Raw genomic sequence first — 27,999 nt, 5'->3', positions numbered from 1 at the left:
GCCACTGCAGCTCGCACTGCCTCCACTGCCACCTCCGCCTCCACTAGCCCTCGGGTCGCCACCGCGGGACCAGCCGAAGGTCCGGGCTGAAGGACAGGTCAAGCGATCTCTGCAGGCAGGGAGTATCTGCAAATTCTTCCGCGCACCAAAGCCCCTCTCCCAAGCTCGGGCTTTACAGATTGGTTTTCCTCACGTGTTCTCTGAGCGATCGGCGCAAACCTTTCCCAGGACTGACTGTTGTTTCTGCAGCCAAAGAGGCTGGAGTTTGGACTGGGCGAGGCTACAGTCGTGGCTGTGTGACCTGGGGCAAGAGACTCCTTTTCCGAGCCTCAGTTTATCTATTCATAAAATGGGGACATGACACAGCTGAATGCGAGGGCTCATTGTAGCAGTCATCAGTTAGTGAGTTTACTACTGGCCGGGGCATTCTCTAAGGATTCTTACTTGCTAAGCCCTCCTACCAACCTGGAACCCTGGTTTACAGGTGAGGAAACAGGCACAGAGAAGGTGGTTCACTGTCCCAGGACACACAGCTGCTGAGTGGCGAACCCAGGATTCGAACCTATTGTGGTTCCAGATCCCATGCTTTTATGGCAACTTCAGTAAATGAGGCTGGGGGAGTGAATGGTGGGTGTCCTGAAAAGGTGGGGGCCCCTACCCTGCAATCTCTTCTTGGCAGGTGTCGTGTTTATCAAGCACTCAGATCTAAATGAATTGGTAGGTCCCTAGATGGAAGCTTTTGGGGGCAGGACGTTGAGTGAGTGAATGAATGAATGAATGAGGCAAAGGAGACAGAGTTGGCTTACCAGACTCCAGGGAAATGAAGAGACCAGAATGAGGGGACTTGAGGGTTAGTGATGACAATAGCAAACCCTCCCCTTGTTGGAGCTCAGTTTACCCATGTGAGCAAATGAGTGCACTTGGCTGAAACTCTGAATCCTGGGGGCCTCTCAGGGAGGCAAAAGGCGGACCACTGGATTCAAATTCCAGTTGGATGTCTACTAGCCCTGAGCCTGAGCCCCAGTTTCCACGTCTGTAAAAAATGAGAGTAGCCAGTATGTACTGAGTCCTGCTTGTACCAGGCTCTCTTCTAATCGCTTTGCGCATATTATTTCCTTAAGCCTTTGCAACAACCCAGGGCGCTAAACACAAGTTGTTGTTTTTTTTTTTTTTTTGCATGGCACCTAGAAAGCATTCTGGGTACTATTAAGATTTAGCTTTTATTATCATCAAATAAAGATGGAAAATGAACATCATTGACTCCCTAGTGGTGCCCCCGTTTTCGCCAGGCGCCTCTATTATTGTAGGGTCGTGTCGGGCAGTGCAGTCAGCGGTTACCTTGGAAGGACCTGGGCTTGGTGGGGACGTTGGTGGGAGGGGAAGGACCAAAGCTGTCCCTAGTCCCTGAAACATCAGCAGCGCTGGCGCAGAATTAAGAGACGGTCCCTAACACCACGTGATCTCCCTCCTCCTCCTTCCACCGCTGCGGGCCCCCCAGGCGCGGCGAGCGCTCCCGGGACCAGCACTTGCCAGCGTGCACGAACTACCCGGCACGTACTATGCAGCCAAGTGGGGCGGGGCTTCTGCCCTCACCGTGAAGGCGCTCAGGAGCGTCGTTAGTGCCCTGAGCAAAGATGGCGGAAGACAACCACCGGCTGGGCCAATCAGAAGGCCAGCTGGCTTTAGGCCCATGGGGAAGCTCACGCGAGGAGAGAACGGCGAGGACTTCTGCACTTGCGCCCCGCCTAGTGGCGCGAAGCCGCTGCGGGACGGCTGGTGCCGCTGGAATTTGGGCATTTGAGTGAGGGACAGCGAGGAACCCGGAGGTGGGCATTGAATTCCACTTCCTATGCACTGAACGTGGCTTTATTCATTGGTTAATTTTCCTAGCAGAGCGTTGTAAGCCGAGGCCGGCATGTCCTTCTGTGCGGCCTCAGCCCCCGCGGGTCCGCGCCGGCCCTGCCCCGAGCTCCCTCAGCTTGGTGAGACAACTAGGCCGGGATCCTGGGTCCGCGAGGCCTGGGGTCGCCTTCGGGCGTTCTGGGCAGCCCGGCACTGGGGTTCGTAGGCGGGGCGTGTAGCTAAGTGCTGTGGTTGTGAGGCTGCCTCTGGCCGCCCCCGGGCGTTGTTGGCTCTGCCAGTGCTGGCTCAACCAAAGGCCTCTGCCCGGCAGCTCCCGGCCCGGGCTAGCCAGCAGGCACGAAGAACCCACTGCACCCATTAGTTCTACGCCTCCCGCAGAGCTGCGACTGCCAAGGCCTTGTTAGGGACAGTCAGGGAGCAGTTGGCAGGCACCGTGGGAGACTCAGACTGGGAAATGCCCTGAGTGCTAGTCTTGGCCCCACCTGTCATTTTGGTCTGGGGTGCTCGAATGAAGGGTGAGTTGGTGAGAGGCTGGTGGCACTGAAAAGAAGACTAGGAGCCCCCCTCCTCCCCCCTTTATAATATTTCAGCTCCAGCCTCCCGGCTCTTCCTGGAGCTATGATCCCTGGAGGTAATTTCCTTTGTGCTTGATTTGCATCCGAGAACCATGGCTAGGGCCTGAAGTCCCAGGAAGTTCTGAGTCACTAACAATCTTTAGTCATGAAAGAGGCAGCCAGTGGGTTGGGGAGGTCCTCACCGAGTGAACTCAGGCTATCTCCTGAGATCTGGGAAAAGCCAACAGGTACCCCAGCCTCTGACCCCCACCATAAGCCTAGCAACCAGCTACCTGCTACTCCTTGTGATCTACACTGGCAAGTCAATTGGGAGCAAGTTCCTCCCCTACAGCTGGCTTCCCTGAAGGCTTGGGTCTTTTTTCTAATTTGTTCCCTGCCGCTACCCGGCCGGCCGTACTCCCTTCCCTGTGTCACTGGCACAGCTTATAGGACAGACGGATCCTGTCACAGTGGCCAGCCCCTGGGAACGCCTTAGGAATGTAAAAGGCAAGGAGACCCACTCCAGCCACTTTCCCCCTTGCTAATTCTGAAATGAATCTCTAGATCCAGCCTGAGCTTCCTCCAGCCCAGTTTCTCTGGGCTGTAGGGTTGTGGGAAAAATCATTGCTACAAGGGGTAGACACTGAGAGGGAAACACTGAGGGGGCCGGCCTGCTAGAGGAAGAGGCGTTATTTTGGGGTGGCTTCCCCCAGCTGTTTCATCTTCTCTTCTGAAGCTTTGTCTGGAAGCAGGACTTCCACAGTGAAACTGACCTTCTTGGCATGAATGAAGCTGTACGTGTTGTCGAACCGCAGGACATCTGAGGGGAGACAGAAAACCAGGCCTTTAGGCAGTTCTGACAGAGTTTGGGGACAGTGGTTTTTGTTGATTTTTATTGACTGAGCAAGGCAGCAGGGAGGGAATGGGAATGAAGGTAGCAGAAACAATGGCCTTTGACTTTCTAAAACTTAACCTGGATGAGTTGATAGGATGTTCATGGAGAGAAAAATATATGAGCTAGAACATGCCAGGTACCAGAGTGAGATAATCACATCTGTAACGGCTTGAAAAAAGGGCCTCCCCTTCCCCTCCCCGACAGAAATCACATGAAAGGCTTTTTTAGAGGAGTGAGAGCTTGAACTGGGCTTTGAAATAGAATTAGTAGCAGCAGTAATAGTTGTGATAATAATAGTAATAATAATAAAGGTACTTCATAAATTTGGTGGGAAATGTGTATTATGAAAACACTAGCAGCCAGGAGGTTGCATGGTGGTTAAGGCATGGTCGGACTCCCACATGGCCAACCATGGTTCAAGTCCAGACCTTGTGGCTTGCTTTCTTACTTTCTCTCTCTCCCTATCTCTCTGGTGAGCACATGTATCCTATAGCAAGTTGAAATAATAATACATTTAAAAAAATAATTAAAAAAGAAAACACTATACATAGATTTCAAATATTGTTGTGCGAAAATTCATACTTAAAAAAAAAAAAAGAACATTTCCAGAGAGCTTCTGCATTCACTAGAGAGACAGAAAAGACAGGGAAAGGATCACACCCTGATCCCTTCTCCATTTCTCCATCCTGTTGAGATTTGGGACATGCACCCACATGTATATGGCATGTGGGATTTAAACCACACAGTTGGTCATATGGGATCTGGCTCCTGTAACCACCAGCCCTAAAATTTGTGCTTTTTTTAAAAATAAAAGTTTTGCTGTAGGGAGCATGTACTTTCCAGAGACAGAGAGATAGAGAGATAGGGAGAGAGAAATATTTCCCCCTGGGGGGATGACCACAACACAGTCCCTTCTCTTCCATTATCCTCTCAGGATTTGGGGCACACAGGCATGCACGTGTGCCCAGCATGATTCTCAAGCCAGTGGATCTGGAACTTTAACAGTGCAGTTAGCCATGTGGGATCCAACCACCTTAACCTCCATGCTGTCTGCTGACCCCCTGAAATTTATACTTCAGTTCCACCAGTGTTTTGAAGTCCCCTCTTATACTGTAGCCCACCTCCTCCTTATCCGTAAGGGATACACTCCAAGACCCCTGGTGGATGCCTGAACTACAGAGTACTGAACCTCGAGTCTACTGGATTATGTATTTTCCTTTACATACATGTCTGTCATGAAGTTTCATTTAGAAATTAGACTCAGTAAGGGATTAACAACAACTAAAAATATCGAACAATTATAAAAATATAATAGGAGTTATATAAGTGTGGTCTCTGTCAGAAGAGTATCTCAGGGTATTGTACTCGCCTATTTTGGATGGTGGTTGATTGCAGGTAACCGAAACCACAGGTAAGGAGAGGCTACTACCTTGGCTGTCTATGTGTCATAGTGCTCATTAGTAATCTCTGCATGGTATCTCACGCTTCCTCACTACAGCTCTGAATTCAGCATTCATCCAGTTTTCTATCTGATAAAAAGGAGGTTGTGCAATTCTCACATCACAGAGTGAGGGAACGAAGGAGCCAGAATTTCCCTTCGGTCCACATTACTGCCTTTGTCCTGCCTGACGTGGGCCCTGGAAAACCCAACCCTGTCCAGTTTCCGACAAAAGGTAGAATGTGCAGACTTCTGAAACCAGGAGTTTACTGTAAGAAAAGATCAATGGACAGGGCCAATCCCATAGCCTAGTGATTACAGGGAGTCGGATCCCACATGGCAAACCATAGTTCAAATCCTGGCGCTACCAGCTTGAAAAACACCAGGCACATTTGCATGAGCCTAAAATCCTGACAGGATGGAGAAATGCAGAAGGGGTTGTGGTATGAGCACACCCCTCTGGTGGGGGTGTTTTTTCCCTCTCTCTCTCTCCCAGGTGAGCAGATGTGCTCTCTGGCAATTTTAAAAAAAGAGATAAATAGACAAGGATGTTAATTGCATCCCTGTTTGTAGTAGTAAAAATCTGGGAAGACTCAGATATCCATCAAGAACTGTTCGACAATTTGTATTGTAATCTTTATGATGAAATACTAGTCTGATATGAAAAAAATGAGGTTAGCTACATGGAAGTGACTGTTCCCGACCTATAGGGTCTTCCAAATGTTGATGGAAAAAGTGTTAAGAAAAAACTATGCATAGATTTCAAAAAGTTTTGCACCAAAATAAACTTGTCATTTTTTTTTAGAGAGAGATTTTTGCTATAGGGCTTACGTACTCACTGGACAGACAGGGACAGACAGGAAGAAAGAAATCACCCCCTCCCTCCAAGAGGGGATAGCCACACCACAATCCCTTCTTCTCCATTCTCTTCTCAGGATTTTGAGCATGCATGCACATTTGCCTGGTGTGAGTTTTAAGTTCCTGGGTCCAGGACTCAAACCATGGTCAACTATGTGGGAGTTCAGTGACATTACCATTACACCATCTGCTGGTCCCAGTAAACTTGTGTTTTAATTCCACTTTTCCCACAGACTTTTTGAAGTGTCCTCTATATATCCTGAGATCACAAAAGCAAGTTGCAGAACAGTTTTATAGTTTATAACATTTTTGTTAATATATGTGCTAAAAAAATGTTCTCCTTTAATTTCCAGAGGGTGCATATACTTGCCAGACAGAGAGAGTGAGAGAGAGCGAGAATGCACACCCCCTCTACACACACACTCACACACACACACTAGGTATGGTCACACCACAATCCTTTTCCCTCCATTTCTCCATCTTGTCAAGATTTAGGGCATGCATACATATGTACCCAGCATGATTTTCAAGCTGCTGGGACTGGGATTTGAACCACAGTCAGCTATGTGGGATCCCTATATACAGGGCTTAACTGCTGTGCTCTTGGGCTGGCCCTAAAAAATCTTGTCTTTGCTACTTGGTCTACCCATATTTCCAGGATCCACTTTGATATCACTTTGATAATATCACTCAGATGTTTGTCCTAAATAGAACATTTTCTCAAATTCCATGATGAGTTTTGTAATTTCAAAATTCCTTCAAACATACACTGAATGGCAGGAATAATTCCTGTGAATGCACACATGTGTGTTTTACTTGCTGTTTAGAAACATGAAATCCTACAAAGGGATGGAAAATACCTGGTTGGCCAAAAGACAAGACCTGTTAGCAGTGGTTTCCTCTGGAACAAGAAAATGGGCACACAGTTGGCAGAGAAAGCTTCTGAGCTTTGGCAAGGGAACAGCTGCTTCTATCTGGCCCTGTTTCTTTGAGAAGTTGTTCCATTTTGGTCAAACACCCCTTCAAGAGAACGAAGTGTGAAAACAAAAACACTAGCTCTGCCCCTTTCCTTATCCTGGTCTTTCACTTTTCCCAGCAAGGGGGGAAAAAAAAGCAACTATGTTTTTATGCCCAAGACTTAACCTTTCCCTTTTCCTGACACCAGGTAAAATGCATAGTGTAGACAGGGTAGATACCACTCACTCGGTAAAATGCGTAGTGTAGACCTAGGGCAGACACCACTCTTTCTTCATGGTGGTGTTAGTCATCTATATTCCTTTCATACTGGAATTTTCAGAACCAAGAGTCCTGGAAAGGGTGAAGCATCTGCCCTGAGTGACAGAGCTGTAGCAACCAGAATTATGCCGAGAAGCCCTTTGAGCCCCTTGGACCGAGTACCAGGATTGAACATGACTCTGCTTAGCAAGATATTCTGCCCTCAAAGCAAAAAAGTGGCTGGTTGGAGGCACAGGTCTGAGGAAGTGGGGTCACTACAGCTCTGGAGTCTGCAGGGTTCATTCTGACACTAGCCATGAACTTGCAGAGCCCCCAGAGATCCTCTAGGCTAAGGCTCTGTGTGTTGGGTAACTGACCCCACCTTGAGAATCTCATGAGAGCACACAATTTCAGATTTCCTGGAGCCCATCACAGACCCTCTGAGATAGTAGTTCTCAGTGGGAAGGGTACCTTTCCGAAGTCTAGGAAAGGACAGAGGTAGGTGTAATCTTGCTCTCTCATTATGTATTGAAAACAATATAGATTCCAGGGCCAGCAGGTAGTGTGGTGGTTAAGGCACTGGACATTCCCACATGGCCAACCATGGTTCGAGTCCTGGACCTGGTGGCTTGCTTTCTCACTTTCTCTCCTCTGTGTGTGTATGTGTATGTGTGTGTCTGGTCAAAATTTTAAAAAGAGAAAAAGAATGAGTACATAAAAATAAGTAATTCTTTCAAAAAACAGAAAACAATGTAAATTCTAAATTAGCTTGTTATCTCTCTTCTATATTAAGATAAGAGATTGTATTAATTTTTAAATTATGTGTGTAGGTGGGATCTATTACCTATGAATTTCATTTCACAACAATGAGGAGAATATTAGACATTTTCTTAGGGGAGTGTTTAGTCTTTAGGAATTAGAACCATTGCTCTGGCGAGTCCATAGATATCAGGTTATAATCTCCTGCTCTAGTCTACTCCATTTTAAAGGAGAAAGGTCAGCCCCATAGCTTAGTGGTTAGAGTAAGCTGGATCCAACATGGCCAACTGCAATTCAAATCCCAGCCCTGGTGGCTCAGAAAACACACAGGGTGTATTTATGTGCATGTCTCATAGCTCAACAGGGTGGAGAAATGGAAGAGAAGGAATTGTGGCATGACCATGCCGCACTAGGGAAGGTTCTCTCTCTCTCTCACAGTCTCTTTCTGGCAAGCACACATGCCCTCCAGCAATTAAAAATTAATAAAGGGGAAGGAAAGCCAACTCCAATTATTAGAAACACTTGCTCAAAACACTGGGAGAATGAGTGCAGAGCTGGACTCAGAAACCAGGCCTCCTGGGGTCCACTGGGCTCTTTTCACCCCAGCATGACCTGGCAGGGCTATTAAACCTTCCCATGGTGTTTCAGGTCTTCCGGGGAACACACCCAGTGGATGAAGTTCAGATCTCTTTTTTTCTGAATCTCCTAATTCTTAGTTGAATATCCTATACTGAATAGGCCTTCAGTAAATATGTGGTAAGAGGAAAAAGAAAAAGTGAAATCAATTCATACTTCGGGCCTCCTCAGTAATTTAGTGTACTTGGACAAAAATCCGAGAAACCCGAGCAGAGTTAACGTGTCCTTGCCGTTGGAGACTGGCTTGGGGTTTTCATTTATCCGTTGGGTGATTACATAATCCACTTTGCAGGGGGTCGCCTGGTTGTCCAAGGGTATTGCTGTCCAGCGGATGAGTTTGTAACTGAACACTGGTTCTCTCTGAGCTCGTGTCTAACCTGAGACATGGCCCCAGACAATAGCTGATTCCCCCTCATTGTATATACCTGGGAGGACCATGGGCACTGGGGCCTGACTTCTGCTCCTGGCAATGGGCAACACGCAGGTCCAAAGTCAGGGCCCTGCAGGCAGGTCAAGGCCAGTCAGGAATGTCTCCAAGAGGAGTTAAAAAATGGGGGGCAGCAGTTGGCGTAATGGCTATGTCGCTGGACTCCCATGTAGTCAACCACAGTTCGAGTTATGGACTCGGTGGCTTAAACTCAAACCGGGCGCAAGTGTGTGTATGCCCCAGATCCTGAGAGGAAAATGGAGGAGAAGAGATTGCGGCATGGCCATTCTCCCTGGGGGGTGATTTCTTGCTTTCCGTCTCTCTCTCTTTCTGGCAAGCGCATGCAGCATGCACCCTATAGCAAAAACCTCTCAATATATATATATATATATGTTTGGGATTTGCAGAGCTAAGCCTTGTTATGTTAAAAAGTCATGGTCTCGCTTCCCAGGCTGGGTCCTTCAGCTATTAAAGAGGAGATAAAGGGGTAATGTGCAATGCTGGGAAATGGGTTGGGACTTTCCTACTGGCTCTGTGAGCCAGGGTAAGTTACTTTCATGGCCTGGAACTCTACTCTCTTTGTCACATCAATGACAGATGTCCTGATCGTCTCCAGGACAGTCAATGGGCAAGAGATCCTGGACCAGGAACTCTGAATTCTCTGGTGTCTTCTGTCTTTTGGTGGCTATGACACCTACTCTGTGGGAGAGATTACAACCCTTCTCTAGATGCAGCCTCTCCATCCATTAAAAAAAGAAACTTAAGCTTATGTGTACAAAGTGCTTTATCCTCTGTGCATGAGCGTCTGGGCTAGTGCTAAGCCTTGTTCTTGCTGAAGCGTGCAGTATACATACGCCTTCTCCCTCAGGACCTGGCTGCTTGCTAACAAGAATACTCCCCCTCCCGGGAGAGCCATATTGTGCCACAGAGCGCCTGCGAGGAGGGGGCGGTAGAGTGAAGGTTGCCTGGGATGAGGGAGGAAGCAGACCAGGTTTGGGGATGGTGTGGACAAGCACAGAGACTGAGACATCTGTGCGGTTAGTTGGGGTACCCTGGCGGTTCTGTGGCAGAAGTGGGGCCCAGGGCTTCTCCCATCTTCCAGCATTATCTCCAGGGTAGCTCTTCTAGCCCCACCTGCCCTGATAAAAATGTGACTAAGGGTATTGAGTGCTTGCTGTACGCCATGCTAAGTCCTACACAGACCTTATCCCATTGACTCATCAGGCCTCCCTGTCACATCCCCATTGCAGCAATGTGGATACCAAAACTCAGAGAGGTGAAGTCACTTGCCTAAGGCCATGCAGCAACTCAGTAATCAGAGTCAACCTGGGTCTGAAGATAAAGCCTTGCTGTCATTGTTTCACCCCAACCTTGGCTGTGGCAGAAAGGAAACTAGAGATTTGTGTGTGTGTGTTGTGTGTGTGTGTGCGCGTGTGTATAGGGTTTTTCTGCTTGTAAATATAGCACATGAGCATTATAAAATAATATTTGCAGATAATGGAGAAATAAAAGCCCTCTATAAACATCCTGCCTGCCCCCCAGAGAACCACTGTTATCAGCATTAGCATGGAGTCCCCAGAATTCTTCACTGTATACACACACTTTTTTTAAACCAAAGTCAATATATACCATACACGCTTGTATCAGGCTCACTGTGTAACACGTCGATTTAGTCTCCTTAATGGGTATATGGCATTCCATTGTAGGGATGGACTGTCATTTATTTAATATGACCTTATTGCAGCCATTTGGTTTATAGCCGGTCTTCCAGGCTGCTGGGACCATCCTCGTATGTTTGTGTAAATATTTCTATAGGATACATTTCCAGAGCAGAAGTGCTGAGTCAGAGGGAACTGCGATCAATACTATGAAGTCAAGAGAGGTTATACACCTTTTCAAATGCCTGTCTACCCTTCTTTTTCTTCTTGTGTAAACTGTTCACATTCTGTGCCTAGATTTCGGTCAACCTGGAAACAAATGAAGCTCAAGGGGTCAAGGCTGGACTTTTCAGTACTCTGCTCACCCTGTGACCTTATACCCTTCCAGCTCATTCTGCTGCTCTCTTCTTCTGATTCCTAGGCAGTCACAGACCTAGTTAAACCCAGACCAGGAAGGTGTCCTGAGCCCCTGTGGTCACTTACGACTGTAATTCCCCTGTACCTGGGAGCATCAGCTCAAAGCCCCAGTTAACCAGCTGGGTCAGCCTGAGCAAGTCCTTTCACCTCCTCGAGCCCACTTTTCCCTTCTGCGCTAACAGAGGGTTGAACTGATGGAACACCACTGCTAGTTTTAACACTCTGAGAGCCCGAATCCATGGAGGAAGAGGGCAGGCACAAAGCTGGGCCGTGGTTTCAAGGCATTGCCAAGATAGAGGTACTTACAGATGCCAGGGTCGCTGCAGGTGAGGGTCCCATCCTCAGGGACCATGTGGGAGTTGTACCTCTGGTTGGGCAGCACTTCTGTCATGTCCCCTGCCCGCTGCCGCTCACCCATCTTGGTCTTCAGAAAAATCCCAAAACCAATGTCCGCCCCATCTGACATAAACTGCCACCTATAGGGGATACCACCCATTTAGACATAATTCTCTCAGTGACCTCTCCGGGGTCCCAGCACCAGGGCTTCTCCCACCCCGGTCCACCCAGCTGCACCTATGGGTACAAGGCTCGGGTCTGATGGAAGGGCCCAGGCTCCTACCTGAGGACACAGCCTGGGAAGAGGATCTCGTACTCCACTTGGTGGGAGGAGCCGCGGGAAATTTGCACACTGTGTTCATACTGCTGCTTCACCTGGTCACGCACGTAGTACTTCTTGGGGATGTCACCCCCATAGTTGATCTAGAAGCAGGGCACAGAGTAAGCCACAGCATGCACTGAATCCAGCTTCCCTGCTCCCCTCCAGCTCCTGGCGGCCCCTACCTTGGATTTGCACTTGGGGTTTCCATCGGGGTCAGTCATGGTGCCCCCATACTCCACAGGCACCTGGTCGGGGCTGATATGTTTCAGTAAAACCTCCTTCCAGTTTGCTAGAGGCAAAGAAAGGAGAAAGACATGTCACCACTAAGATTTCACCGCAGTTCTAGTGGGCAACACTGAAGAGGCAGAAAAACCCATGCCTCCCCACCCGCCACCATCCAAAAAGACCATGAGTGTTCGGGGCACGCAATGCATGCATAGCACTGCAGGGCCTTCCTTCAGGAGGCGCTGTCACCACAGGATGACGGGCGGGCCCTGCCCCAGACCAGGGATCGGGGAACCTGGATTCCTGTCCTCACTGCATCTGGCCAGCTGAACTTCCCTCTGAGCCTAGTTCCTCCTGCCTTGCAGGCTTGTAGTGGGAGTGAGTGAGCAGAGGACAGGAGAGGGCTCTGTACACTGGAAAGGGCCCCAGCACGGGAGCGTGCTGTCCTCTCCAGGGACGTGATACAAACATCGAAGCACAACAGGAGGGGGCAAAAAGGGAGGAAGGGCGTTCCACATTGAACAGGGGGTACAGTGGGCAGGAAGACCTGAATCTGCCCTGGTTAGACTGGACTCCGTGAGGGAGGGACCCTCATCTCATCCCCACTCCCCCTACCCCTAATCGCGCTCAGTCGTAACTTACTGAACGAACGTGTCCCTGTAGAGTGGCTTTACCCCAGCCAGGATTTCACTTCCTCTCCCGTTATCCTGGGCTCTTTCACAGCCAGTGGCTTGACTGACTCTCTTACAACCAAGCCCTTTCCTGACCTGGAGAGTTTAACCCTCCCGTAGCCATTCCCGAGAACCACGCCACTAAAGCCAGTGTGCAAAAACGGATGTCCGCCACGGATGGGATCTCCACGCTGGAAACCTGTCGGCGCTGACTCTATAGGACTCATACAGACTGCAGCTCCAAGCCATGAGGACAACCGGTGTCCTCTGTGGTGTGGCTGCAGATCCAGACACTGCCGAGGCTCTGCCAGCCCCACAGGTTTTTAGCCACCAGAGACCCTGAGACTTCTGGGACACAGTGTCTGTGCCCTTAGGGTGGTTCCATCTGCGGTGCTAAGCCCCAGTGACCAGCCTGAAGAGAATTTCAAGAACCTGGGCTGTTGAAGACCCTGTCCCTTCCCCGCCCGAGGCGCGTTTGGTTGAAGGACGTTTAGGTGTGGGTGGGAGAACAGACTGAACCTCCTACGTGGCTCTGCTGCCAGGAAACCAACCCGTCTCATGCACATGGTGGGTGGGAGCAGCAGGAAAACCCAAACTCGTGCAAGCCTTTTGCTCTCCTTTTTTGTCCCCTCCCACAGCTCAGTTGGGGAGTTGGGATACAGCTAGGAGGATACTTCCCATCTCACAGAGACAGTAACTGAGGCAGCTACTCATCTGGAAAACCTCTGCTTTATTTTATTTAATTAATTTATTTTTTAACTGCCATTGGTTGCACGCACTCACCTGAGAGGGGGAGGAAGGGAGAGAGCCCGTACAAGCACCCGCAGTGGGGCGCGGTCACGCCAAGGTCTCCCTCCATTTCTTCTTCTCGCCAGCATTTCAGGCATGCATACACACAAGCTTGGTGTGAGCCTCCAAGGCCAGAATTTGAACCATGGTCCCCACATGGGTTCCAACTTTTCACACACAGCACTTAACCACTGTGCTACAGGGTGGGCCTGGAAATTCTCTGCGTTTAATGTGCCACCTCAGTGTGACTATCCAGAAGGTTCAGAATCCCTATTACCTCCCCACAGGTCAACCCCATGGGTGGCATCAAGCCTGCCTAAGTCTGTCCCAATCCACCCTTTTAGCTCTTTCTCCCATCTCATGCTCCTGCAAAACTGAACTTCTGCCTGTCCCCGGCTTGACTGCTGTGTGTTCTCCTTGCTGGGCTTTGGGTCACACTGTCCCTTGGGCCCTGAAGTCCTCCCTGCTTCCCTATACAGCCAATCCCTGTTGACCCGCTTCTCTGCCAACCTCATTAATCACTTCTCAGTCTCCCTGGTGGGCTTCTCTTTCTCGGCCTGCTCTTGAACTTGGATGGTCCCCAGAGTTCATCCTCCGTTCTTCCATGCAGTCTTATCTACTCAAGCTTTTAGCTGCTGTCTTTATTTGATAACCCAGATCTCCAGATTCTTAAGCCTCAGGCTCAGGTATTCCCAATATCTGAATCTCTCACAGATGCCCAAACTCAACTACAAGCTTATTCTTTGTCATTTTGCAAATTGTTGAAGTAATACGTCACCATCTACTCATGTGAGATACCAAGTAATCATTCTAGATTTCCCTTTCATATTTTCTACACCTTGTCAATTGAGTTCTACTGTTTTACTTCCCTAAATAAGTCTTGAATCTATCTCCTCCTCTCCTATCTCTATTGCCACTGCCCAATTCAGACTTGCAGTGCCTCTTGCATGGACTGGCAACAGTGAACAGAACTGTTCTTCCCAATCTTTTTATTTAAAGAAAATATTTTTAATTTGCCAGAGGACACGTCCTCACCAGAGAGATAGAGAGAGGGAAGAAGCACCCCCAATGGGACATAGTTATGCTGCAGTTCCTTCTCTATTTCTCCATTCTTTTGGGATTTTTGGGTGTACACGCACACATGACTGGCATTTTTCAAGGTGTGGGACTGGGACTCAAACCATGGTCAGCTGTGTGGAATCCAGCTTCCTTTAACCACTAGGGCATGGGTCCAGCCCTGTCCTTTCCAGTCTTGCCAATGCAATATCTCAGTCTAGGATCATGGTCCTTCCCTACCAAGAACTCATCTCTGGTTCCCAGTGTCCTGTAGAGTCATGGCCTGACACAGTAGGTGCCTGTCTAATGAAGCCACTCCCGGTGGCTCCCAACTAAGGGCAACTTTGCTGCTATAACTTCTGTGGCATCTTTTCTATGTCTTTTCTTTTTTCTTTTTTTAAAAGTTTATTCATTTATTTCTTCTAGGAGAGAGAAACATCCTCTCCTAGAAGCACTCCCAAGGGGGTCCTCATACCACAAACCAGCCCAGAAGTCTTAGCCAGCCTGGAGCATGGGCACACGAGTACCCCGTGTGCTCTGGGAGATCTGGCGGGGGGGGGGGTTAAATCCAGGACCTTTACCATGCGGATCCAGTGCATTACCTCTGTACCCATGCTTGGCCCCCTCTATGCCTTTCCTGTGTTGTTTCTAGTTCGTATTGTAGCGTTCTCTCTGTAGATCTCTTTCCTGTTACACCGAAAGTCCCTGAGGGCAAGGATTGGAGCTTGCTCATCTTTGAATATGTAGCGTTGAGCCCTGTGCTTGTTTCCAGAGAGTCTCATATTTGGGGGGAAATAGGAAGGCCTCAGTTCTGCCCAGCTTGTTCTGGGTGACCCTGCCACCAAACCAGCAGAGGGAGCCTTCGCCTTGGTGGCTGTGGTCACACTTCCTAAACCTCATCCAGTGGGGTCACAGACCACGCTGTGGAGTGAGTAGAGTCTGGGCTACTCACCTCCCAAGACCATGATCTTCTTACGAGTGTCCTCACTCAGGAAGGGTTTGATGAGGTTATAAGCCACAGGGAATAGCTTGGGGGCTGGAACAGACAGCAGGTGACGTGAGGCCAGAAACAGTGCCCAGGCTGTCCCTCAGGGTGTCCTCTCAGCCCTCCTGCCCCACAGGCAGCCCAGGTTGTGAAGGTCAGCACGGGCACCTCTTCGAGGCCCACTTCCCCATCCGTGCAGTAGGGCCCATCAAGTAAGTGGGCTCTCCCCATCTCATTGGGCTGAGTGGCTCCAAGAAGGTGACACATTTTAGTAAAGCTCTGCAAACTGAAAAGCGGCTGCCATCGTCAAGGGGTCAGTCTTCCAAACTGGACCTCAGCCCCCTCTAAGGGCCCACCCCATTCTTCTCTCTTTAGTCTGCCCCAGTGGTATTTATGGTCTCTCGATCCCATTTGGTTTCTGCGTAGGAAACTGCCCCCTTACCTTTAACAACAAAAAGACGCTTCAGTGTTTCGGGATAATTTTCCTCAAACATGCAGAGAAACTGTAGAAACAAAATCACTCTGATTCCTGAAAGTGCAGACCCTGTGCCAAGGAGAGAGGCCGCTTCCTCCAGGCCAGAATCTGTCCATCGCCTCACCCTCCCACCGGGCAGCTTAGCTAGGGGCCCGGCTCCTCTTCCCCCTCCCTCTGCCTTTTCTCCTCCTCACCCCTGCCCCTCACCTCTCCATAGGCTTCCACAGCAGGCTTCCAGAGGTGTTTGAGGCCAAGCCCTTCACAGTCATAAATCATGGTGATGGTCTCCACCTTCTTCCCCAACTGCAGGGAACACAGAATGGAGGGGGGAGTGGGAGCAGGCTCTCCCCCTGCAGCAGCCCAGGTTCAGGGCAAATGCTACACCTGAAGTCTTCCCAATCCAGATAATACCCCCAGGCCTGAATCGTGGACCCAGCATATCACTCTTCCTGCCTTGGTCAGTGTTCTCATTGAGCAAACTGGGCAGATCCAGGTGACACTGTGGTCCCTTCTGTTCTGCAGTTCGGCCTGATGGCCTCCTCCTTCCTGACTTGCCACATACTGTGTGCGGCACCCAGATGGCACCTGTGTAGCCCTCTGGCTCAGGCATAGACACTCTCTGTGCATCCATGTCTAAACTTCCTGCATCCCCAGCCACAACCCCCACTGGGGACTCTGCAGACAGGCGGAATATCCCTTGTGGAATGTTCCAGACCAGAAGTATTTCGAATTTCAGATTTTAAATCATTTGCATACAATATTAAGATACCTCAGGGATAGGATCCAAGCTGGAAAATGATTTTTTTTTTTATGTTTCCTGTACACCTTATATTAAGAGTCCTTGAAAAGTTCATGGGAAATACAAAATTTAAAAAAAAAATGCATGAATTTAAAAAGTTTGCACCCACGCAAACTTGTACTTTAATTCTGTTTTTCCATGAACATTTTGAAGTCCCCTGTATACATAGCCTGAAGGTAATTTTTTTGTTTGTTTACTTTTTCTTTTCAGTCATCAGAGAGTACATGTACTCGCCAGAGAGAGAAGAGGAGTGGAAGAGGGAGAAAACACCCCTTCCCCTGTGGAGCGTGGTCATGCCACAATCCCTTCATTTTTCCATCCTGTCAGGATTTAAGGCATGCATACACACACACCCAGCATGTTTTTCAAGCTGCCAGGGCTGGAATTCAAACCATGATTGGCCATGTGGATTCCAGCTCCCTTAACCACTAGACCATTGGGCTGACCCTTAAAGGTAATTTATTTTTCATTTTAAAAAATGTATATATGGGCCAGCCAGCCAGGGAACATGGTGGTTAAGGCAGCTGGATCCCACATGGCAACGATGCAGTTTGAGTCCTGGACCCAGTGGCTCAAAAAACATGCTGGGAGAAGGAACTGCAGTGTGGCCATCCTCTTTTAGGGGTGATTTCTCATTTTCTTCCTCTCTCTCTATCACTGATTTGGGGATAGCCTCATAGACTGGTGGTTAAGGGAGCCAGATTCCACGTGGCCAACCATGGTTCAAGGTCCAGCCCAGGCAGCTTGGTCCAGCACACTGGGCATATGTCCAGGTGTACCCAAAATCTCTACAGAGAGATGGAGGAGGAGGGACGGTAGTGTGATCACACCCAATTAAGGGGTGCTTTCTCCCTGTTCCTCTCACTTTCTATTTGTAGCTCTCTGTCACTCTCTGGCAAGTGCATGCACCCTCTGGCAATTAAAACTTCTGATTTGGGGACCACTGGGGACCAGCAGGTGGCATGATGATTAAGGTGCTAGAATCCCACATGGCCGACTGCAATTCAAGGCCCAGACCTGGAGGCTTAAAAATCACACCCAACACGTGTGCTTACATGTCCAAAATCCCAGGAGGAAAATAAAAGGACTGTGGTGTGGTCACACACACACACACACACACACACACACACACACACACACACACACCGTGGGAGGTGATTTCTCACTTTCCCTTTCTCTGGCACCTTAAAAATCTTTCTGATTTTGTCTCTAAAGGGACAGTGGAGGAGAAGAAGGCATTGTGGTGTGGTCATTTCCCCCGAGGGGCACTTGATCACTTTCCCTCTCTATCTCTCTCCAGCAAGTGCATGCACCCTACAGCAAAACAAACAAACAAAAACAACAGATTTTGGAGCATTTTGTTTTTGTTTTTAGAACTTTTTGCCTGAGGGTGCATCCACTTGTGGGAGAAAGAGGAAGCCAGAGGCAGAGAGGAAAAGTGAGAAATCACCCCCTTACATTGAAATCCATTCTTCTCCATTCACCTCCCAGGATGTGGGGCACACATGCACACATGCCTGGCATTTCAAGCCACCAGGTCTGAGACTCGAACTGCGATTGGCCATGTGGGAGTCCAGTGATGTAACTGCTTCACCATCTGCTGGCTGGTCCCACGATTCTGGAGCACTTTGAATTTCAAATTTTTCAGATAAGGGTTACTCCACCTGTAGTATTCTTTCAGGGAACATTTGCAGGTGACATTATTGGAATGTTCCTAAATTTTATCACATCATTTCACGGATCTTTACAACTGCTGAGAGACAGGAAGGAGAGGAGACCATGGCGGTGAATTCAGCTTGCTCTGCAGTCATTTTCTCAGGAAGAGACTTGGTTGTCCTTATCTAATAGCAATGCAGGGTTAGAGAAGCACGGAATCTGAGACTGTCTACACCAGTGGTACCCAAACACTTGTCCTAGGGTAGACTGGACCGTGATAAAGATTTCACTGGTCCCCAGCTAAATGGCAACAATAACACTATGTAGCGAAATATTTGTTTTTGTTTTTGTTTTTTAATTTGCCATAGGATGTGTGCAGTCACCAGAGAAGGACAGAAAGAAAGAGAAAGCAAGAAAGCATCCCCAAGCGGAGATAGCCATGCTGCAGTCCCTTCTCCTCCATTCTCCTCTCAGGATTTTAGACATGTACACACAAACACCCAGCATGATTTTCAAGCTGTTGGGTCCGGGACTCCAGCTGCATAGTTGCAGTCATGTGGGATCCAGCTACCTTAACCACCACGCCACCAGCTGGCCTTCAGTGAGTTTTTTTTTTAAATCAATATTTTTTAGAGATTTTTGCTATAGGGCATATGTGCTCACCAGAGGGACAGAGAGACAGAAAGCAAGAAATCACCCCTCCTCCCCCGCAGGGGATGGTGACTCTCATGTAGTCGACCGCAGTTGCCCCCTCACCTTTGCAGTCTGGTGAGCACATTCCTGCAGCAGCAGCTCACAGTCCCGCATCTTGGTCCTGAGTAGGTCCTGTTTGGTGGCTGAGAACAGCAGACCCTTGGCATCCAAAGGTCCAATGATATCATACCAGACTGGGCAGCCATCCAGGTCATAGCCGCACATGCCCCCTGCCAAGTACTGTTGGATCACCTGGGCAAAGACGTTGAAGAGACACTTGGTCACCAGGCCCTGGGCACCCATACCTTCCCTGGATCACAGGGCTTCCTATTGGTTTTCTCACTATCTCCTTCTACATCCCTCCCCTGGGTGCCAAACTGATGGATACCCATTCTAAGAACCATCTAGGCTCACTTGGCATTGACCTTTCCTCTGAAGGTTCCAGTCCAATAGACCCAGGTCGTGGGTCTAGTAGGCATGGCAGAGGAATGGAGCAGGATAATTTGTCCTCACCTCTGGAGGCTGCCAGCTAATGATGTTGTCAATGTCCTTTTGCTTTCGAAACTCCACATGCTGCGAAAACACAATGGGAGATTTTTAAGAGGGGTAGGTGAACCAGTCCAAGGCACAGTGGTTAAGGATGATGAATTTCACATGGCTCACATTGCAGTTCAAATCCTGGACCCGGTAGCTTGAGAAACATGCTGAGCACATGTGTACTTATGGCCAAAGTCCCAAAAGGAGAAGTGGGGAAAAGAGATCGTGGTGTGACCATCCCCCATGGGGGATGCTTTCTCACTTTCCTTCTCTCTCTGTCTCCAGCAAGTGCCCACATCCTATAGCAAATTAAATAAGTAAAAGTGGTGGGGTAAGGGCCAGGGCTTAACAGGCATCCAGCAATAAACCCCAGCATGAACAGAGGACCAGACCACAGGTGGTCACTAGATGGCAACAGGCGGGAATGGAAAAGAAGGCCTGGCCTGTTTGGAGATCTCAGCAGAACAGATTATCATTCTTGACTGGCCCAGAACTATGAAAGCTCTGTGTTTTCAGAGACGGGAATGCGCTTTGTCCCCGGGGATAAGAACAGTGGCCAGCTAATACTCAGATATGTCACACAAGCCAAACGCTGTGATCAGAGTGGCGGGGGAGGGGGACCACAAAAGAAGTCCAAGCAAGGTATGAGGCCAGATGGAATTTGGAGCCAAATGGTTCTCACCTTCCGGAGCATGGCCTCTGACTTCTGCAGGTCGAAGCTTCTTGCTGTAATAGGGAAACATGATCAGAGTAAGGCCAACCAACAGGTGTCTAAGGATGGAAAGATTTCCCTGTTCCCATGCTAGAGCCAGCTCCCCTCAGTCATCTCCTCAGCTGATTCTCGGGCAATCCTACACGCAGAAGCTAATAGGAGGACTGGGGGCTTCTGGAGCTCTACAGCCACTGGGTTATGGGCAGAATGGGTTGAGGTTTAGGGCAGTTGGCAGCACAACTTCAGAGTCAAGACTTTTACTGTAGGGGGTGTGATTGGGTGAAAGGGCCTATTTCCTCTCAGGGAAAGTGAACCCTGGACTCCTTTATCATTTGGCCTTCCCAATTACACAGACAAAGTTTATCTCCTCTATAGTCTAACATCCAGTCCTGAGAACTTGACCTATAGTTCAAAGATGAGCATAGCTGCCTGGTAGAATATTCCAGTGGGGCAGAGGGGTTGATATGTCTCCTTTTAAGTCATGACTTAGAGGATCCACAGGTACCCTAAAAAGACACAAAAGGCCTTCCTCCCAATGTTATTAAATGTTGCAGAATTAAGTTCACCTATGTCAACTCTATATCTTATGCATAAACCCCAATAAGTTGTCCTGCTCAAGCTTGAATATCAAGACCTCACTGCCCACTAATGCCACCTGCTCCCATATAATCAGAGCTGCCATTTGCACTCAGTTTTCACTGTCACTGCAGAGATGCTCAGAGAGTAGAGTTGCTTCCTCAGCCACATGACAACCCTTGTGATACTGATAAATTCTATGCTGTCACCCTGAATATGCCTTCCCTATTCTCATGCTGCCCATCCTTGGTGCCTTCAGCCATTCTTCATAGCTTGGTCTCAAGTCCATCCCAATCTCTTCCCTTTGGATGTTTTCCAATTCACCAATGTCTCTCTTTGACTGTGTTGTCCATAGCCAGCCATAGCACCTGGTCTTGTCTAAGAACTTCCTTACAGGAGGCATACTCTTAACTCAAGTGGAGCATAAAGTCAACTGAAACCCCAAATCCTTTTCACCTGTGCTGTTGCTAAGCCTCCATTCTGTATATGGAGAGGTGAGACATTAGATCCTGCCTGATCCAATTTCATCTTATTATTGTCAGCTTCATCTCAACCCTTCCAGAGTTTCTGAGACCCATATTCTGACTAATTTTGCCACCTGACCTATGAACTGTCCCTCCCAGCTGGATGTCCTCTGTGGATTGATCGCCATCTAGATCTGCTGACAGCCCTAGAACCTGGGCCAGACTGCTGCCCTTTGGACTGTCACCGTTCTCTTAATCATCACTCTCCGGGAGTGGCCGAGCACATTCCCTGACTCTGCTATCATGAAATCCAGTTTTCTCTCCTGGGCCCAGAGGGTGCATCAAGAGATTTAACCAGTGCCATATCTATCATTGGTGCTGGACACAGTCAGCAGAACTGACTGGTCTTCTCTCTTGGGATGTTCCCTGTGATTCTACTTTCCCATGCCTTTGTGGCAGCACTGAGCAGCGTGTAGAAGAGTATCATCTAGGTTTGCATCCTAGTTCTTCCAGTTCTCTCTTTGACCTTGGATAAAATACGGCACAACTCTGACCAAATCATGGAATACACTAAAAACATCTGGAAGACTCAAGGCAACATCCTCTCAGGATGGGAGAATTGGGCCACAAAAATAGGAATCTTCCGTAGGCTAGACACCCTCCTGTGAGGAGAACCCTTATCTTCTAGGGAACAGGAGTGGTGATGAACTGTGAGCCCCCTTATCTTGGGGGAGGCTGCCCAATTAACCCTTATCTGCTAGGTTCCAACATCCAGGCCCTCCTGCAAGGGCTGACCCTGAGGTGCCTTGTGCTCCCAGCAGTTTCCCACCTGGTGCCTCCACCTGCCTGCTGAGTCAGGCTTCTCCAGGGCTCCCCATGCTTGGTCAGGGCCAGCTCAAAGTATGTCATGGAGTACTACCAGAGAGTCCAGCCCAGAGCTCAGCAGGTGGCGTGGTAGTTAAGGCACTGGATCCCATAGGGCCAACAGTGTGATCTGAGTCCTGGACCTGGTGGCTTGCTTTCCCACTTGCTCTCTTTCGCTCTGTTTCTGTCTGTTTCTGTCTGGTGAGCACAAGTGTCCTATAACAAACTTTATATATATATATACACACACACACATTATAAAAGAAATATTTTTGAGAGGTTTTTGCTATAGGAGGCATGCGCTCGTCAGAAAGAGACAGAAAGACAAAAAGGAAGAAACCACCCCCAAGGGGGGATGGGCATGCCACAATCCCTTCTCCTCCATTCTCCTCTTGTGATCTTGGGCACACATGCACATGCGCCTGGTGTGAGTTTAAGCCACCAGGTCCAGGACTCAAACCCTGGTCGACTGCATGGGAGTCCAGCAACGTAACCATTACGCCAACTGCTGGTTCCTAAAATAAATAATTTTAGAACATATTTTTAAAGGAAAGAAAAATACACTGGGTGAGTGCACATGCATTTCCAAAATACCAAGAGGAGAGTGGAAGAAAAGGGATTGTGGCATGGCCATCCCACTGGGGGGTGATTTCTCACTTTCCCTCTGTCTCTCTGCAGCGAGTGCATGTACCCTATGGCAGAAATCTAAAAAAAAGAGAGCAAGAGAAAGCCCAGCCCAGAAGCATACTGGTTTCTCATCTCTAGTCCTGTACAATGTGGAGAGTTGGTCCTGCCCTGCTTTCTTCACAGGGTTTCTGCCATCTCCTTGGTTATCTGTTTTTTCATTTGTTTGGTGCCAGGGGGTGCATGCACATCTATGAGAGAGGAGAGAGAGAAAGAGAGAGAGAGAAAGCACCACCTCCACCACGGGGCCTAGTCACATGCAATCCTTTTTCTTCCAAGCCTCCATTCTCATCGGGATCCTGGGCATGTGCTGGTGCGCCCAGTGCATAAGCCGCTGGGGCCAGGACTTGAACCCTGGTTGGCCGTATGAGACCTGGCTTCCTTCACACAGTGCTTAAGTACTGTGTCACAGAGCCGGCCCCACCTCCTTGGTTTTTCTTGCTGTCCGATCCTCCTTGCTGGGGTAACCAGAGCTCAGCCCCAGCCAGGGGTAGGGAGTGGAGACTTGTGTAGCTGCTCTTATGCCTGGGGCAGAAGCTGAACCCCACACTGGGGAAAAATGGGAAGGAGAAGAACCCAAGCTCACACCTGGGTTGGAGAAAGACATTCTGCTGGTGTATGGCTTGCAGATGTCTCCTTTGAAATCAAAAGGAGAAAGAGAAAGTTTTTTTTGTTTGTTTGCTTAAGGTAACTACAATACATTGAAATTTGTCATAGGGTTTGACCAGGTCTGAGTGCTTGCCCCAGAAACTGAGGCACGAATGAAATGCAGAGACACTTTCTCTATTGTAAGCGACTGAGCTTGGCTTCAGGGGGACATTGGTGACTTACTGGGAAGGATGCTAGCCTGGGAACCTGGAGCCCTAGGTTTCTGCCCTCATTCTGCTTCCCACTCACATTTGCTGGATGCCTTCAGGTAAGTTCTCTCCCCTCTCTGAGCCTCAGTTTTCTCACCTGGCAAATGAAGATGACCACACTCTTGCCATTCCTCTGAGGGGGTAGATTGTGCCTAATAAATGTACTTGGCGAACCCTCATGCCTTATACAAAGAGAGCTTAGCCCGGGACTCAGGAATCGAGGGTGCCTGGGAGACCAGCTGTCAGGACCCCAGCTCCGTAGTTGTCCAACGATTCAACGACTCGTGAAACCACACTTCTCCACCTACCAGCAGCTCCTTAGTTTGATCATCTTGCAGCTGGCCCTTTAAGGAGGCCACTGCCTTCCCACTCTCTCCACCCACCTGCTTCTAGCTACAGCCCTTCAGCAAATGCTGGGCCAAAATTTCCTCCAGCCTGGACTGACTCCACTGCCACCCCCACTCTGCCCCTCCACCCGCTGGCAGGCTGGAGGGTGGGGGGAGGGACCAAAGCTTTTTGGGGGAAGAGCACAAGTGACACTTCCAGAGGGAGGCACATGAAGCCCCAGGTGGTTCTCATGAATGAACCTGCACTGGGGTGTCTGCTAGTAATCCCTCAAGAATATGCAGCTCCATGAAATTTCTGGAAAGCAGGGGGCTGGACAGTGCTGCAGCGACCACAAGGCAAACCCACAAGGAGAGGTTGCTGGTTTGTGTCTGGAGATTGCCCTGAGCACACCAGGCACGCGTGCGCCCACCATCCAGGCTGCCTGAGGCTGAAAGTGGATCGCCGTACCAGGACCCTGTTGAGGGTGCCGCCTCTTTCTCTCTCAAGTAAGAAATAAACTTTTTTGTACATTCCAGAAGACTGGGATAGCAGGTGGAATGAGGGTTAAGGTGCTAGACTCCCATATGGTCGACTTCATGGTTCAAGTCCCAGACTCACCGGCCTGAAAATCGCACCAGGCATGTGTGTGTGCTTGCCCAAAATCCCAAGAGGAGAGTGGAGAAGGGATTGTAGTGTGGCATCCTCTCGGGGATGATTTCTCGCTTTTCTTCTTTCTCTCTCCCTCTCTCTCTCTCTCTCTCTGCCTTTCTCTGGAGAGCACACATGCCCTATAGTAGTGAAAAAAGAAAAATAAAAAAAATCCAGAAGGCAAAGGAAAGTACATCTCTTCACCTGTCCTACGACTCCTAGGTCATGCACATGTGTCCAATAGATAAATAATAGGGTATGATTTATGCTTTAATATGTTGGCATATGATTCTATATCACAGCTTAAACTCTCCTCACCTAACACAGGGAAGTTTCCTTTATTATTTCTATGTCTGGTAAAAATGTCCCTATACACATAAAAAAAAGTGTGTCAGAAGAAGCAGGCAGTCAAGACCAGCAGTTGGCATAATGGCTATGTCGCTGGACTCCCATGTAGTCAACCGTGGTTCAAGTCCCAGACCTGATGGCTTAAACTCACACCGGGCACATGTGTGTGCATGCCCAAGATCCCGAGAGGAGAATGGAGGAGAAGAGATTGCGGCATGGCCATCCCCCCTGGGGGGTGATTTCTCGCTTTCTGTCTCTCTGTCTCTCTCTGTCTTTCAGGTGAGCGCACACCCCCAATAGCAAAAACATCTAAGAAAAAAAAATTAAGAAGCAGCAGCAGGGAAGGGGAACCAGCAGGTGGCATGGCTGTTAAGGTGTTGGACACTCCCACATGGCTAACAACAATGGTTCAAGTCCCGGACCTGGCAGCTTGCTTTCTCCTACCCCACCCCCATGTGCCTCTCTTTGGTCAAATTAAAAAACTAAAATTAATGAATAAATAAAATTAAATAAAAATAATTCTTTAAAAAAAAAGAAGCAGGGAGGATAGTGCACGACTTGAATCACAAGAGAAGAGAAAGGAGAGAATGGAAGCTTTCAGAATTGGGGGGCAGGTCTGAGTTTGATCCCGACGCTTGGAGAAAGATGTACATGTCACCACTGAGCGCACAGCCGTCACGTCCTATCTGGCAATAGCAGGGCGTCCTGTCTCATCCTGCCCTCCCAGAGGAGGAACCTAGGGAGATGTCTGTCCCTAGACCAGGTGCCACAGCCAGGCCAGGGCAGAGCTGGAGCTGGCACTTGGGCACAGGAGCCTCGCAGTGCTTTGAGGAGAGTGAGGCGGAGTTCCCCACATTCCCCAAGCACACTGCTCCTCCTTCAAGCTGCCTAGAGTCCCCCGAGTTACGGAGTTACCGCTGTCCCCATTTTCTACCGGCAGCAGGAGGTCTACATCCCAGCAGGGCACAGAGGCAGCCGAGGACCAGGCTGGGACCAGGACTCTGATTCTAAACCTGGCTCTGCCTCTGGCTTCCCACATGGCTGTGGCCTTTCTCGGCTTTGCTGCTCTTTAGCCCGTGCCCCCAAGTCCATCAGCAGCCTGGACTGATGGAGTGGGCGAGGAGAGTGCCAGGCTGAGTCACAGACCTGGCTTTGGTCTCCTCTCTGCCTGTGGCTCACTCAGTGTGACTTGGGCAAGTCACTTCCCTCCCCGAGCCTGTGTGCCTCTGTCTGTCCCATAGGAGGGTTGGGGTTATGTCACTGCTGGCTCTAAAAGTTGCTGGGGCAGGCTTTCCAGAGGGTGCCGTTCTGTTACCCAGCGCAAGCCCCTGCCCCGGTCACCCACCTCGGAGCCAGCGCAGGAGGAAATAGTCATCCGGGTTCGGCAGGGTGGGCAGCACGTCCTGGACATTCTCCCGGAACTGTGGCGAGAGGCAGCGGGGTGAGTAGATGGCCCCACCCTGACCGCCCTCTGCTCAGGACCCTCTGCAGGGGCCTTGGCTGGGCCTCTCTTTAACACGGTCCAACTCTGCAGACACTGACTGAGCGCTTGCTCTGCATGGGTGCTCTGCCTGGCCAGGGGGTGCCAGGCAGCAGGATAGGAGGTGAGCAGGGAGTAGGACACCGGCCCTGCCTCGCTGGTGGCCAGGCAGATGTGTCCCCAGCCAATTGCACTAGCAGGCACTCTGGTACATACCACGGTAGAGGGCGTCAGTTTACCCAGCATTCCCCAGGGGCCCAGCAACCACAAGTGTGGCTCCAGATTGTATTCACTCCTCACACAGAAACCGTAGAGATCCATTTTACAGATGAAGGGATCGAAGCTCAGAGAAGCTAAGTAACCTGTCCAAGGGCACACAGCTCATAACTAGCAGAGCCAAGATGCGAACTCAGGCCAGTCCGAGTCCAGAGCACACGCTCTTCACACTGTGGTCATTTGCCCCCTTGGTAGAAGGACAAGCGGTGTTGGGGGCCAGGAGCAGAGGGAAGAGGGTGGGCTTCATCTAAAAACTGGCATTTAGCTGGGCTTGAAGGACTTCACAGGCTGCAGAGGGAGGGGGGTCTGGTGTAGAGAATGGTGCCAGCAGGGAGCCATGAAGGGGGAAAGTACAGTAATGCCAAGCAAGGGAGGTGGACAGTGACCCCGTGGGACGGCCACACCCACCCCCAACCTCTCACTATCCTGCAGGTCCCCGAATTCTCTTCCCAAGCCTCTTGCTCAAAGCCATGCACCTTTCCCAGGTCACTGACCTCAGGCCAGCCCCAGACGGGACCAATGAGGACCGGCCACCTCTGCCCCTTGCATAGATCCGCCAGGGACACAGCCACCCCACCCCCCAAAGCAGCCCCCAGCGGCCAGGGACATTGCTTATCCAAAACTGCAGGCATGAAACTAGCCCTCACCAAGGACCCTTCCCAGCTCCTGGTCTCCGGCTTAATCGCCACCTAATCCCTTCTCTGCCTGACTTCCCCTGCAGGTCAGCGGGAAAATCGGAAGCCTCTCTCCAGCCTTCCTAGGACAGGGGAGGCCCGGGCTGGGATAAAGCCTTCTGGAGCTGGGGCCTCCCCACTGCTGCCATGGCAGGACATATGCCCCACCACTGCCCAGCACTGGAAAACTGCCCAGCTGGAGCCTCCAAACTTTGGGACTGGACTCCATCAGCTCTGACCCCGAGGACTGCCCACCTCCGCTCTCCCATTGGCAGCGAGCCGCAGGAGACTCGGGTGTTGGTGAGGGGGGCTTGACCCTCAGACTGTTGCCCCTCACCCCTGCCCAGATGCTGAGGCAGGGCCAGGCTCACCTCCTTGCCTCCTTAGAAATAGCAAACTAAATCCTGAGCCAGGCAGGGGTCCGGCTGGCAAGATGCAGAAGGGCGGGTCTCTGCGCACCCTGACCCCAACCCAGGGAGTCCCCGGGAATCCTAGAAGTCACGCGTGGCCGGCGCGCCTTTCCACAGCAGCTGGCCCAGCCTCCTCGCTTCGGGTCCGTTATAGCTCAGAGAACGACGGGGCTGTTCCCAAGGTCGCACAGCGACCGGTGCGGGTGCAGGGGCTGTCCGGGGCCCTCTCCACCTTCCCCTGCCCCCTGCAGGAGGAAGAATCTCCCGGAAGTGGGAGGAAAGCTGGAGCTCTGCCCCTGTCCCTACCCCGGGCCCGGCTGCCAGTCCGGAGGATGAATGTCGCCTTTGTGCCCTCACTGCCTCCGAGGGCTACCAAGCAACCACTTCTTCCCAGGTGCCGCCGCCCGGGCTGCTC

The 27,999-nt window shown here is 50.1% G+C and overlaps 3 protein-coding genes across 3 annotated transcripts in view; 1 reads left to right on the top strand and 2 right to left on the bottom strand.

Moving 5' to 3' along the window:
- Window positions 1–1,146, bottom strand: part of MTFP1 (mitochondrial fission process 1) — a gene marked incomplete in the record, with an annotated part of 4,583 nt that extends 3,437 nt beyond the window's left edge. Inside the window, 1 exon segment of the mRNA XM_006147921.2 lies at window positions 1–1,146.
- Window positions 1,147–1,850: 704 nt separating this feature from the next.
- SEC14L2 (SEC14 like lipid binding 2) lies at window positions 1,851–26,196 on the bottom strand. Its single transcript, XM_014587634.2, has 11 exons — window positions 26,090–26,196; window positions 19,947–19,990; window positions 19,241–19,300; window positions 18,791–18,979; window positions 15,787–15,882; window positions 15,547–15,607; window positions 15,072–15,155; window positions 11,561–11,667; window positions 11,340–11,479; window positions 11,027–11,196; window positions 1,851–3,237 (listed from the first exon to the last, which is right to left on the bottom strand). Exons 2-11 carry the CDS (start codon window positions 19,956–19,958, stop codon window positions 3,107–3,109), a joined length of 1,050 nt encoding a protein of 349 aa, XP_014443120.1. The 5' UTR covers window positions 19,959–19,990; window positions 26,090–26,196; the 3' UTR covers window positions 1,851–3,106.
- RNF215 (ring finger protein 215) overlaps window positions 19,957–27,999 on the top strand; it is a 30,787-nt gene continuing 22,744 nt past the window's right edge. The window contains exons 1-4 of the mRNA XM_014587600.2: window positions 19,957–20,031; window positions 26,064–26,185; window positions 27,329–27,474; window positions 27,836–27,978. Of these exons, the coding sequence (XP_014443086.1) occupies window positions 19,957–20,031; window positions 26,064–26,185; window positions 27,329–27,474; window positions 27,836–27,978 (486 nt within the window). The remainder of the gene's footprint in view (window positions 20,032–26,063; window positions 26,186–27,328; window positions 27,475–27,835; window positions 27,979–27,999) is intronic.

The sequence above is a fragment of the Tupaia chinensis genome, unplaced genomic scaffold, assembly GCF_000334495.1.
Source record: "Tupaia chinensis unplaced genomic scaffold, TupChi_1.0 Scaffold000226_1, whole genome shotgun sequence".
Classification (NCBI taxonomy): Eukaryota; Metazoa; Chordata; class Mammalia; order Scandentia; family Tupaiidae; genus Tupaia; species Tupaia belangeri.
The sequence above is the reverse complement of the archived record's forward strand: the minus strand, read 5'-3'. Positions and strand labels throughout refer to the sequence as shown.